General features: G+C 34.1%; 1 protein-coding gene across 2 annotated transcripts in view; it reads right to left on the bottom strand.

Annotated features, from left to right (window-relative positions):
* Window positions 1-1,845: 1,845 nt before the first annotated feature.
* NEGR1 (neuronal growth regulator 1) overlaps window positions 1,846-12,353 on the bottom strand; it is an 836,867-nt gene continuing 826,359 nt past the window's right edge. Inside the window, exon 7 of one of the 2 annotated variants that reach the window (XM_019653230.1) lies at window positions 1,846-6,495. In XM_019653230.1, the coding sequence (XP_019508775.1) occupies window positions 6,371-6,495 (125 nt within the window). In that variant the 3' untranslated portion in view covers window positions 1,846-6,370. The remainder of the gene's footprint in view (window positions 6,496-12,353) is intronic. The other variant, XM_019653229.1, reaches the window with a different exon arrangement.

Raw genomic sequence — 12,353 nt, 5'->3', positions numbered from 1 at the left:
AAAACTCTGTTGCAGTTAAAAGCCAATACATTATTTAAAGCACACCCTTCCAGGTTACCTGATTCTAGTTCTATGAGGACCTTTCATTGCATTTTAGATATTTTACAAGTTGTAGGTAAGTAATACTAAGGCAACATATATCTTGTCTATAGACATGTAAATAAATTCTATTGGCTAAAGATTCATTGAATTATTTTCCTTACTCTGGAAGAACCCAGTTTTGCCTCTATTAACATATTAATTTCAATGTTCTGAATCTGTAAATGTGTCTGTTCTTTGGATTGTCCTTTTATCTGGTTGTAACATCTTACTCTGCCCTTCATTAATGAATTAATGTGCTCATTTCACATGTATTTGAAAATCATGCTTTTCATTTTTTTTCTAACTAAGGAATTATATCCACAAGATTTGCATTATATTTATATTTTGACAACAAAATACAAATGTATTTCTTAGGTTGTATATAGTTTAATTCCCAAAATTAGAATCTCTGTCTTATTCTACTGCCCCAGCACAAGCAGATGTGCATATAATTAGTATTTTGATATAAGTTGGCTCAAACAACATCACTCAAGATTAAAATCAGTATTCTATTGTGAATTTTAAAAAATGTGTATATATATTTTGATTTCCATTTCCCTAAGAATTCTGTTGATTACCGATGCTAGAGATCTTAGCAGATTATCCAAAAGTTGGAAGATCTTTTGAAAAGTGCTATATAAAAAATAGATACATACACTTATGACAAGATCCTCCATTTGGTGTGATGGGTCTAATATTACAAGGGCTATGTGTCCAAAGAAAATTGCATTGTATGTTCTATACCCCAAAAGTTTTAGATAAGACATATAATGTGATTTGCCTTTAAACCACATACCCTCTGGAGACATTGGAAAACAAAGGGATGGCATTAAAGAAAAAAAAAATATATATATATATGTATAAACAAATTTACTCACATATAAATATACATATTTATATTTGTGAAGCTAGAGATATCATCACATCCTATCCATGTTCCTAAGAAGGCTAATGGAAATAGAAACATAGTGAGAGTATTTTATGAGTACTTTGCACATTTGGCTCAAATCTACCACCTAATATAGTCTTCAGCGAGTGACTTAAAATTTCTGAATCTTGTTTTCATCATCAATATGTGACAATAGTAACATTTTAAAGTACTGTGAAAGTCAAAGTAGCAATGTCTGCTAAAGTGCTTTGGCATTGTTAAATGCAAAGTTGAGATAGTTGTAACACTTCAGGACTAATTCTAGCTTCCACATCTGTCTCTGAGGCAAAGCATGTTTCTTAGATTGAAGGCCTAGGGAGATTCATGCTAGCGTTAGTATTACTGTGCGCAGAGTTTGTAGAGAGAAGACTGAAAAGTGTTGTTCCTTTCTGATTCTCCAGGAAGACTGGAAATTATTTATTTGATCCACTTGTCAACTTGTTTTCTTTTGCTAGAGATGTGAATTCCTAAATATATATTTTCAGTAAGTTTGGAATTATTAGAAAAAAGTGTATGTGAATGTGAAAGCATAGGCATTTGGGAAGTTCAGGGGGAGTACATTGTGTGTGTGAATCCAATGCCGCTACCTTGAATGAATTATTCTTGGATATTTTTTCTCTTGAAATTCTTAATTTCTACCTGATGGGTTAAAGCAAGTAACCATCTTCCAAATACCTGGCTGTTGTTTGGAAGTATCTGTATTTTTGGCCTATAATGATCAGATAGAAAATAACTCTGCTTCACACATGAGCTTTTAGAGTCTGAGACTTGATGCTTCCATTTCCATATGATTGAGTGCAGGATAGAAGTTACAAAGGGAAAAATAATGAGCCAGTGGGAAAATCAGATGTTTATTAGTGTGTTTTCTTTTTTTTTTTTGGGGGGGGGAGGGTTTGGTAGATATGGTTTTCCTAGAATAGCAATGACACCCATATTTCAAAATAGTTTATTACACCAAGCATGGATTTTTTTTCATGGTTTGCTGTTTGTTTGTTTTTTTATATACCACATTGCTGCTTTTTATCTGGTTGATCATCATAGATGGACAGATTTGGAGAAGAGGGCCTAAATCATTCATTTGGGATGGCTCTCATTTACATATCATAGCAGTCACAAACTAAGGGCTGTCAGACAAATCATGCTTTGTTTGGAAAGCAAATTTGTAAAGAATATTGTACCTGAATGCCTTGAGGTGGTGTATATGCTCCCTGTTTTATACCCAACTGTCTTATGATATTATGGTCTCTGCCTGACTCCTACAGGCATTTGAGTTTTCAGATGCTTAGCCTATAAAACGAAGAGGATTTAATCATTAGTCTCCGTTGCTCACTCTGCTGCGTTTTAGCAGGGAAAAGTTCTAAATTGATAATAAAATCTTTCCAGAAAAATTCTTTAGACTAGACGCAGTTCAGCTTGTCAAACCTTTTGGAAATCAACAGCAGAGAGAAACACTACAACGTGGTGCCCTTTGACACTGTAGCATCCCATATTTTCACCCTGTATTGCTTTGGAGTACCTGAAAGATGTGAGTGTGGTACAGTGAATGAAGCAAAAAATAAAGAAGGGAATGGCAGAAATATGTTTAAATATTACTTTTTCCTTTTTTTCTCTTAAACTAATAAGAGTTTTAAAATGAATCAAATACATATTTTAATTGATAAACTGACTTTATATTCACCTATTGGAAACAGTACAACATATTTTACATAAGATTATGAAATATGGATGTTTTACTAAAAGACAGGAAGAGCTTTTTTCCAGTCTTTAAAGTAAATACATATTCAAAGGATCTTAAGGCATACCATTTATTCATATTCATATCTATTGAAATACTGTACATCCACATACTTCAATAAATAGTTAAAAACCTGACCTCTTTTTAAATCATTTCTGAATTTCAAAAACAATTTTTATTGAAAAGATTAAATAGGTAACTTTTGGCTGTGTCACAAAGCTAAGTACAATAGATGTATTAACAATTGTTCAATAAATTTGATCAATATAGATGATTGGCTTTGATAAATTTCTCAGCGTTTTCTGAGTTCACACATTGGGGTATTTATATGTATATATATATTGTCCTGAATTATCTGGGTTTGTAATTTTCTCAGTTCTCCAGTCTACTTTCTAGATACAGCTTAAATGTTATGATGAAGCATTAATTTTTCAGTTAAGTTTTAAACCCCCAAAATTAGCTTGAAGTTTGACATTTGCTCTCTCAAATCTTTTAGAGTCCCCCCAAATACACAATACTATAATTTGGGCAGTATTTTTCATCATATAATTGCTGTATAATAGGAATTTAATGGTGTAACAGGACTTACATTTCAAATAGGATCATTGTAAAACATAATTACACCACTTGCAGTTAAACCAAGAATGCAAATGAATTAAGTCTATTACCCTAATATTCTGGTTCTCCCTCCCTCTCTTCCATCCTTCCTTCTTTCCTCCCTTTCCTATTTCCTTTCTTCCTCCCTCCCTTCCTTCTTTTTCTCTCCCTCCTTTCCTGCTTTCTTCCTTCTTTATTTCCTCTCTCTTTACTTCCTTCCCTTTTCTGCCTTTTTCTTTTCCTTCCACTCTCCTTTCTCAGCTGCTATTTATTTTTCTTTCTTCTTTCTTCAACAAAAAATTCAGGGGAACAAAAGAAATCCCACAAATGTAACTTGTGGAAATATAGTGCTGAAATGAATAGCTAGAAAGAAATTATTATAGATCAAAAGGTAAATCAATTTCATAAAACTGCTATTCTGAAATTGCAACAATCTTGTACAGTCAGGACTGATAAAATGGAGTAATCAGATGTTTCATATGTCCATAAATGTAAAAATCATCTACTTGAACATTATATGCAATACATTCACACAAAAAAGCAAATACTGTAGCCTTATTTGAACAATACTGAACTCATAAATACTCATGATTTCACTCTGTCCAGGGGCCTAAGGACTAGGAATGCTGCTGTGATACAGAAAAACATAGTCAATACCTCCTCTATTTAAAAATGTCACTCAAGAAAGTCTCTTCTAACATAAAGGCAAATACATATGGCTACTGAGCTATGACTGTACTTCTGTCACATTCTATGGTAATAACACCAGACTCCACAAATTCGGAATCATGACAACACTTTGAACTAATTATTTGGTTCATCCATAGTTTATATCTCGATTTACCTCACATTTACCCTACAAACCTTACAAAGAGGAGGTATTTTTAACTCTAGGAAAGCGGTCACTGTATAATATGCATTCTTGATCTGTTTCTTTCTCCCGAACAATGGTACTGATGGTTAACACTTCTGTGGTAGCACCACTATTTCTAGTAAGTAGATTATAATGGAGTGTGCCACTTTAAAGCTGCAATACAAAAAAATATTCTGTAATTTACTTACCAGTTCCACATAGAATATTTTTAAGAAGCAAATCAATAATAAAGTTAAAATGCCATGTTAAAAAATTTTTAATATGTCATTCAAAGTAATATAATAAATTATTACATGAGGAAATTTAATAGCATTATGCCATATTATTGTCATTTTATGGAAACATTGTATATTTATGCCTCATTATTTAGGATTCATTTTTCTAATTAGATTTACGATATACTTTGGGACTAAATTTTACTTGGAGAAATCATGATTTTCAAGTCATCTCTTTTAGGGCAAAATATTAGATACGTTAAATATGTACAACTTCTGTGAAATTTCTTGTATTTAACTTTATTAATGGGCTTTTTTTGTTGTTTTTATGAGTTGTAAAAGGGGACTGTCTATTTGCAGAAATCTCTCTAGGTGTAGTGAAATTGGTAACTTCATCAAGCTTGTAAAATGACTTTCAAGGCTATGGTCTTTAGTAAAGAATAAAACCATCAAACTATTCCTGTTATATAATACTTCCTAAAGCAACAGCACTTTCCTTCAAAAATGTAGTTTTGATTCTTTATAACAGAAATAATTTAATATGCATGATAATTTTATAATTAATATATCTTAAGATATTCTCATCACTGGTCTCATCTTCATTTGATCATACATGTATCATGTAGGAAGAAATAAAGTGGGTAATTTTTTTTTGGCTTTATTTGTTTGAGCTGACATGGCTATAGAGAAAGATTTTATTATAGAATTAGTTATTTCAGAGATTGATCTGCTGCATACCAGCATGGAATATTTGTTATAATGTATTTTGAAAATGTTCTATATAATGTGCATTCCAAACTATCAACTGAGTGATGTTTTCAGATAAAAAATATGCAAAATACTCTTCTCCAGAGGAGCACCTTATCTTACCAACTTACCTGCCATAGAACCAAATTAATTCTGAGTGCTTACCAACTGGTGTTTTGTTAGGTGATTGGACTTTGTGTCCTTTCTGAAAAGCCATCTTTAAAATGTTGGCTTGGAATAGTGACAGGAAAAGACATGGGATTGCTCGGCAATCTCTTCGATGGACTGTGCTGTCTTTACAAAGGGAATTATTTCCCAAAGTTTTTCTAACATTTAGCTACAACTAAAGAAATACAGTAAATTTACCTGTTGTTTTTCATCACAAATCTGAGTGACTGTGGGGCAAAATTCTCAAACACCATTGGTAATGATGGAAGAAATTTTTACAGTCCAATAGCTTGTTCCTTCTTCAGAGATAGGACATAGCTTAACTTGATCACTGTGTTTATGTTTGCTTTCAGTTGTAGGATTTGGCAAAATGTTTTTGGAGACGAAGAGAAAAGTAGTATTTTATGAAGGCACACCCATGCTGAACTTACAGGAAACAAGCAGAGCTGCACAGCCAGTTATATTACAAGGCTCATTCCTGAAACCTGAATATCATGCGAGCAGAAAAATCTAGATATGTGTTATAGTTTGAAGAAATGATCTGAAGGCAATATTATTTGCTTTTTTATCAAAGAAGGAAAAAAAATGCATCGTTGTAAATGTGGATTGATTCTGATTGAAACAGGGAAATGAATGCTTGTATTGCAGCCTTAAAGAATCCCATAGTCACTGCAATATTCGTTTTTTTGTAAACTACAGCCTGCAACCTAGCAGACCATGACTGAATGCTTCTGAAAAGTTGTAGAGTACAAACATGAAATCACAATTAATATCCTCTAAAAGTAATTTCAGAGCCTTCACGTCTTAAAAAAAGGACAATGTGTACTGCTTCACAAGGTAATGTAGCTAATCAAAAAAGGGTAGAATTAAAGTATTTACATAATGAGCAACTCTACAGAAGACCATCATCCCCGTGTAAGCACTGCTGATTATATCCCACGCTGCTTTTAACAAACTGTACCAGATTGGATCCAGCCATCAGCACTTTCAGAGAATCCTTAAAAGCCTTTTATGGGTCTTTAAATTTATTGTAGAATGGCATTCTTCAGGTAGAATATGCTGGTGAAAGAGGACAGTGTCAACACAAGGTACCAGCAGGAGAAAAGAACGTCGGCACTCCCGGTAATTCCATACTGGGCTGTACTTGGAGCTGGAAAGAAATGGAAAAGACTGAATCAAAATCTAATTTGTCTTCCAGGATCTTCACACTCATCAAAAGGCATCTTGGTATATTGGGGCACTGTGCATCCTATTTGACTAACCTTTCTATGCTTCATTTTTTCCCCCCTTGGGGGTAAAATAGAGATAATATAATCCACTTGGCAGGTTTTCAGTGAGAATTGGAGATGAAGCACATATAGCACATTGCACTGGGCCAGACATATACTAAGAACTGAATATATAGCAGCTAACATGATTACTCTTTCTATATGCCTTATACATATTTGTTTTAGTGGACAATATTCATTCATTCAGGCATAATTTTTTTAAAAATTATTTTTATTCAGATATAATTGACATACAACATTGTGTAAGTTTAAGGTGTACAATGGCATTGATTTGATATGTTTATATATTGTAATATTACCACCTTAGCATTAGCTAACACCTCTATCACATCATATAAAGATCATTTCTTTCCTGTAGTGGGAGCAATTAAGATCCTGTCTCTTTGCAACTTGGAAGGTTATAATACTGTATTGTTTATAATCATCATGCTGTGCATTAGTACTCCAGGATTTATTTGTCTACCAGTTCCAAGTTTGTTCTCTTACTCCCCAGCTTCTGGTAATCACCATTAGACTCTCCATTTTTAACGAGTTCAACCTTTTTAGATTCCACATATAAGTGACATTATGCATATATTTGTGAATCTTTTTTATTGGCCATATACTGTACTACATGCTGGAAAAATAAACAACAGATTCTGTCTTCCAACTTTTTTGTTTGTTTGTTTATTCTGGAGGTGAGGAAAGGTATTCAAATAATATAATACAATCCTAGGAATGTTAGAGTTGCATATACACACTGCAATGACACAGAAAATTGTATATTTAAATCTGTCCTGGCAATGAAGGAATGGTTTAGCAGAGAGTTTTACCAAAGGGGACTATCACTTGGCTAGAAGAAACAATATATTCATGAGGAAAGAAGAGGGCAGAGCATGTATTCTAGGATCTAGAAGTAGATTAATCTTGTTGGACCATAATGTTTGAGGCCTAAAGTGGAGGGACTTGAAACTGGAACTCTAGGCAGATAGAATAATCTCAATGAAAATAATAAAAAAAAAGTTTAGCTTTTTTATACTGAAGGAGATTTTGAAGAATTTAGAGCTTCAGAATTGTATGAATCCATTTACATGTTAGAAAGATAACAGTTTTATTCAGGAGAAGCTCATGTGGCACTTGGATAACAGTTGTGTTGAATTTTCATGGAGAGATTTCACTTAGAGACTCACAAAACTTGGGATTTGTGGGGGTCCACTGAGTAGATTCTACTTTATTTCACAAAAGGACAGTTGTCTCTTTGCAAATTATATTGTGTTCCAGAAAGTGAATGTGATAGTCATGCTCAGCCTCGCTTGAGACCGATTCTCATTTACCATAATAATTATAACAGTAACAATAAACAAACTCTTCCACCATACTTTTAACTACTTTTTTTTTTTTTTAAAGATTTTTATTGGAGAATTGGGGGAAAGGGAACAGACAAGTTGCTGTCCTTTTGTTCTTCAGTCTAGCTGTGGAGGACGTTGCTTCACTGGCCCAAGTTGGCACCATCATTGTACTCCTCCCGAGTGAGGCAGATCATTCGCTGGCTTCTGGATGGCTACTCACGCTGGCTGCTGGCTACACACGGTAGCCCATGGCAACCCACTGCAGCAGGGGCTGCAGTCTACATCACTGCCGGTGACTCATGGCAGCCCAGCTCCAGGTTGAGCTGTTGTTCAGCATCTTAGCTGTAGAGGGCAGTGTCACTGGCCCTCTTATGAGGGATCCGAACTGGGGCTTTCTGGTGTTCCAAGCCAGCTCTTAACCAACGTGCCACTCGGCCGGCCCTAACTATTTTTTCTTAATGAATCCTGAATTTCAAGCACAGTTTTCTAATACAAAGTGAATAATGTAATAAAAATATATACTATTTTACCCTTAAATCCATAACTCAAATCTAGGAGCAGTTTTAATTACTGAATTTGAATTACCAGCAGGTAGCTTTTAATGGAACTTTCACCAATGACTATATTTCCATACTACAAGAAGAATTAATTGCATTGTTTATACCTATAAGAAATTAGAGGCAGTGAAAAATGCATTGGTCTTTGCCAGTAGGAAGTTTCCTTGACAGTACAACTGTTGGTTTTAGGTGAGTGAATTCAGGGGCTGAGGCAACTACTCTTTAGTAAACATAGAGCAACATCAACTATTTAATGCTTTTGTTTGTTTTTTTTGCATCACAAATAAGTTCTAAAAAATGAGATTGTGAAGAAAATAAGCCTATTGTTGAACAGATAGCTTTTCAAGTTTTGCTAGCTAACAAGCCTAATTTAAAACCCTAAAACTCCTTAAATTTTCTACTGTTCATGACGTAAAAAGATGTTGTCTTTTTAAAAATATAAATAAATATTTAATTGGTCTATTGCCTTCTCAATGACAGCTATTTCAGAGTTATTTTTGCTGTTGTTTTTTAAGGATCTTGAGTGCAATAAAAACAGTATAATAAACAAAGCATATAAAATGATTTCATAAATAAGAAATAAATCTTAAAAGCCAAGCATCCAAAGAAAGATAAAATTTTATTGTCTTGACTAATTAAATAGTACGTTAAGTGGGTAGAGTATAAAGAACCCTCAAAACTCCATATCCATACTTTAACATGCATTTTGCAGGCAACCTTTTTTGAATCCCCTCTCTTTCAAAAAGCTGAGAAGATTACACTGATGTGTCCTTAGGCCACCATATATATATATATTCCCTTTATATGGCTATAATACTGAATTTCAAATAATTGTATAAATATCTATTTATCTCACCAGATTATAAAGTCCCTGAAATCATGTTTTATTTTTCTTGATGTTTCCAGGCACCAAGTCTGGTACACAGTAGATGCTCGAGAAATGTCTGTTGAATGAACAATTCAACTAAATAAATGAATAAGTCAGAATTAAAAGGGATATTTTTTCTCTTATAAAATGGAATTTCTTCTGAATCCAGCCACTTGCCTATAGGATACAGTATTTACAATATACGGCTTTCATTCATTCAGCAAATATGTACTGAACTAGGTACCAGGCTCTATACTAAGAATGAGGAATATAATAACTGATAAGGTAGTTATGGTCCTTTTGTTACTTAATTCCATATAGCCCCATGTACACTCCCTTTTTTTTTTTTTAGGTGAGCCATCCTGCCACCTGTTGGCAGCTCAGCGGCAATTCAGCTCGGGCTGGACTCGAACCACTGTTTCTCAGAGCTCAAACCCTTGAGTGAGCTCTTAACCAATTGAGCCACTTGGCTGGCCCTTACACTCCTTTTATCATATACTTTTAATGACATCTTTCCCCCCAATGTGCCTTTTTATCTTCTACTGGGCCTCCTATTATCTTAGACATGACAAAGATATATCGATAAAGTATTTACAAATTAAATATTATTTTGCAATTAATAGAGTATATACATATTTTCCACAGATGTCCCAAATTAATATACTTATTAGTTTTGTGAATGCAACACGTTTATTAGTCCTACAATAAAGTAGGGGCCTGTTGCTGCACTGCTAGGCTGCAATTACTATAATAAATGTACTGTAGAATTGCTATTGACAATTAGCAGGCCAAAAAACAAAGAGTAAAGTTAGTCAAGTGAATATGAGGTCAAATATGTAATGCCAAGTTATATATCATGATTCATACTCCTTAAGTATATATTGAATGCCTTTATGTGCTAGGAATTGAACACAGGTAAAGATGAATAAAACTCCATTCCTCTCCTAGGAAAGCTTCATTCTAGTTGGAGATATAAATAAAAAGGCAAATATAGAACATTAGGATATATACAGTGAACAAACGTGGGAGGGCTCCCCAAGCAGTCACTGTAGGTAAGTAGTCCAGGCAGCACATACAAACACAATTATTTCAAAATGCAATGATAGACACATATTAGTATGTATATATCTCACTTTTTAAAAATGGTTGCATGGTGGTCCATTGACTTGATGTAGCCTATTATTATATAACCTTAGTCCCATTGACATATTTATTATGTGTTGTTTTGTGACTTGTTAATTGAATGATTTAAAGCACAAGGCTAATGGTACTAAAGTTAAAAGTCTCATCTCAGTACTATTTGGAACAATTATATTTGGTTGGCATGTTAAAGCCCAATCAGCTATTTAAGAAATTACAGAAAATCTTAAGAAATTATAGAAAATAACTGATAGAAATTGTAGAAAATAGCTATTAGAAATTAGCTTCGAGACTCAGTTGAAGTATCATCTCCTTTAAAAGAGAAAACTCTCTATAAAATCCCACAGGCCAAATAAACTTGGCACCATATTTGATACATTTACATATCTATCGCATCATATTTACATATCTATCTTTCCCTATTATACTAAGAATGTTTTCAAGCCAAGATTTATTATATGTATCTTTATCATTGGTACAGAACACAGAATCTGATACTTAGTAAAATGTTCAATAATGTCTGTTGAATGATGAAAGTTCATATCCATTTCCCATACAGTTACCATATACATCCAAAGGGACACAATACCTTGGCTTCTTTTTTCTGAAGAATATTGTCTTCCATCACTCACATTTTACCTTCTAAGACCTATACCCAGTCAGAATACCTTCCTTCAGCTTTTGAGCAAAAAGATCATGAGGCAGATTATATAAGAGATAGGCATGTGTCAAACTTTGTCGCATCATCCTCTTGCATCAAAAGACAGGGGGTATAGAACCCATGGCCCCCAGATATAGGCCTGAATTTCCTAGGAGACATCCTTCCAGCTGTGCCTCTGGGGTGGTCAGATCTGTTGTATGTGCTCTGCCATGTTTTTAGTTGCCTGTGTATGTCATACTGCTACTCATCCTGAGTAAAATCAGGAGGGATAGGACATGTGGTCAGAGGTATAGCTGGGCTACAGTGAGGGTTTCGGCTTCATTCTGAGTGATATGGGAAGCCATAGGAGAACTTTGAGCAGAGAAGTCTAGCTGACATTTTTAAATTTTAAATTGATTGCTTGGCTATTCTGTGGGCAAAAGATGGTATTACTGGAGGCCAGAGTAGAAGCCCATGTTAACCTAAAACCTTCAGAGGTCCTCATTGCCTACAGAGGAAACTAAAGCTCTGTAGCTCAGTACTCAGGACCTCTGTTATCTAGTTCTAATCGACTTATCCAGACTCATGCACACTCAGCTCCAATCATATGAGCCAATTTCTGAATACAGAGAGTATTTTCCTTATTGCTTGTCATTAGCACACTCTATATCCTGAAGCATAAATGGCCTTCCTTTCTATCCCTCTTTTCCACTTATCAAAGTGTTACTCTTCCTTAAAGATCTAGCATACTACCTCCTCCATGAGGTACCCACAATCTCTCTAATAAAAAGTGTTAGTCTCCTGCTTAATCCTATTTCAGAAATAGTTCCTTTTTAACTATATATCTTTATCCTCCACTGGACTATAAGCATATGGAAGTCATGGAATATTCCTCCTCACAATGTGTGCATCTGTATCTTATATCAAATGTGTTCAACAGGTGTTTGTTGAATTGAAGGTAGAAACATATTTCTAAATATGTATGTGTCAAATTCAAGACAACGTTGATAAAATACCCTATTTTAATATTTGTTCCAATGATTTCTTACTCTTAATGCAAAGTATTGGTTTTGAGGAGAAGAATGAAGAAAGCAGAGCAAGTTTAAATTGAGAAGAAAAGGAGAATGAAAAGGGATGATAGAGGAGGAAGAAAAAAGGGTGAAGATTTAAAACAGAGAGAGAGAGA

Source organism: Hipposideros armiger, unplaced genomic scaffold (genome assembly GCF_001890085.2).
Source record: "Hipposideros armiger isolate ML-2016 unplaced genomic scaffold, ASM189008v1 scaffold_200, whole genome shotgun sequence".
NCBI classification, from domain to species: Eukaryota; Metazoa; Chordata; class Mammalia; order Chiroptera; family Hipposideridae; genus Hipposideros; species Hipposideros armiger.
Note: the sequence above shows the minus strand (reverse complement) of the source record. Positions and strands in the feature narration are given on the sequence as shown.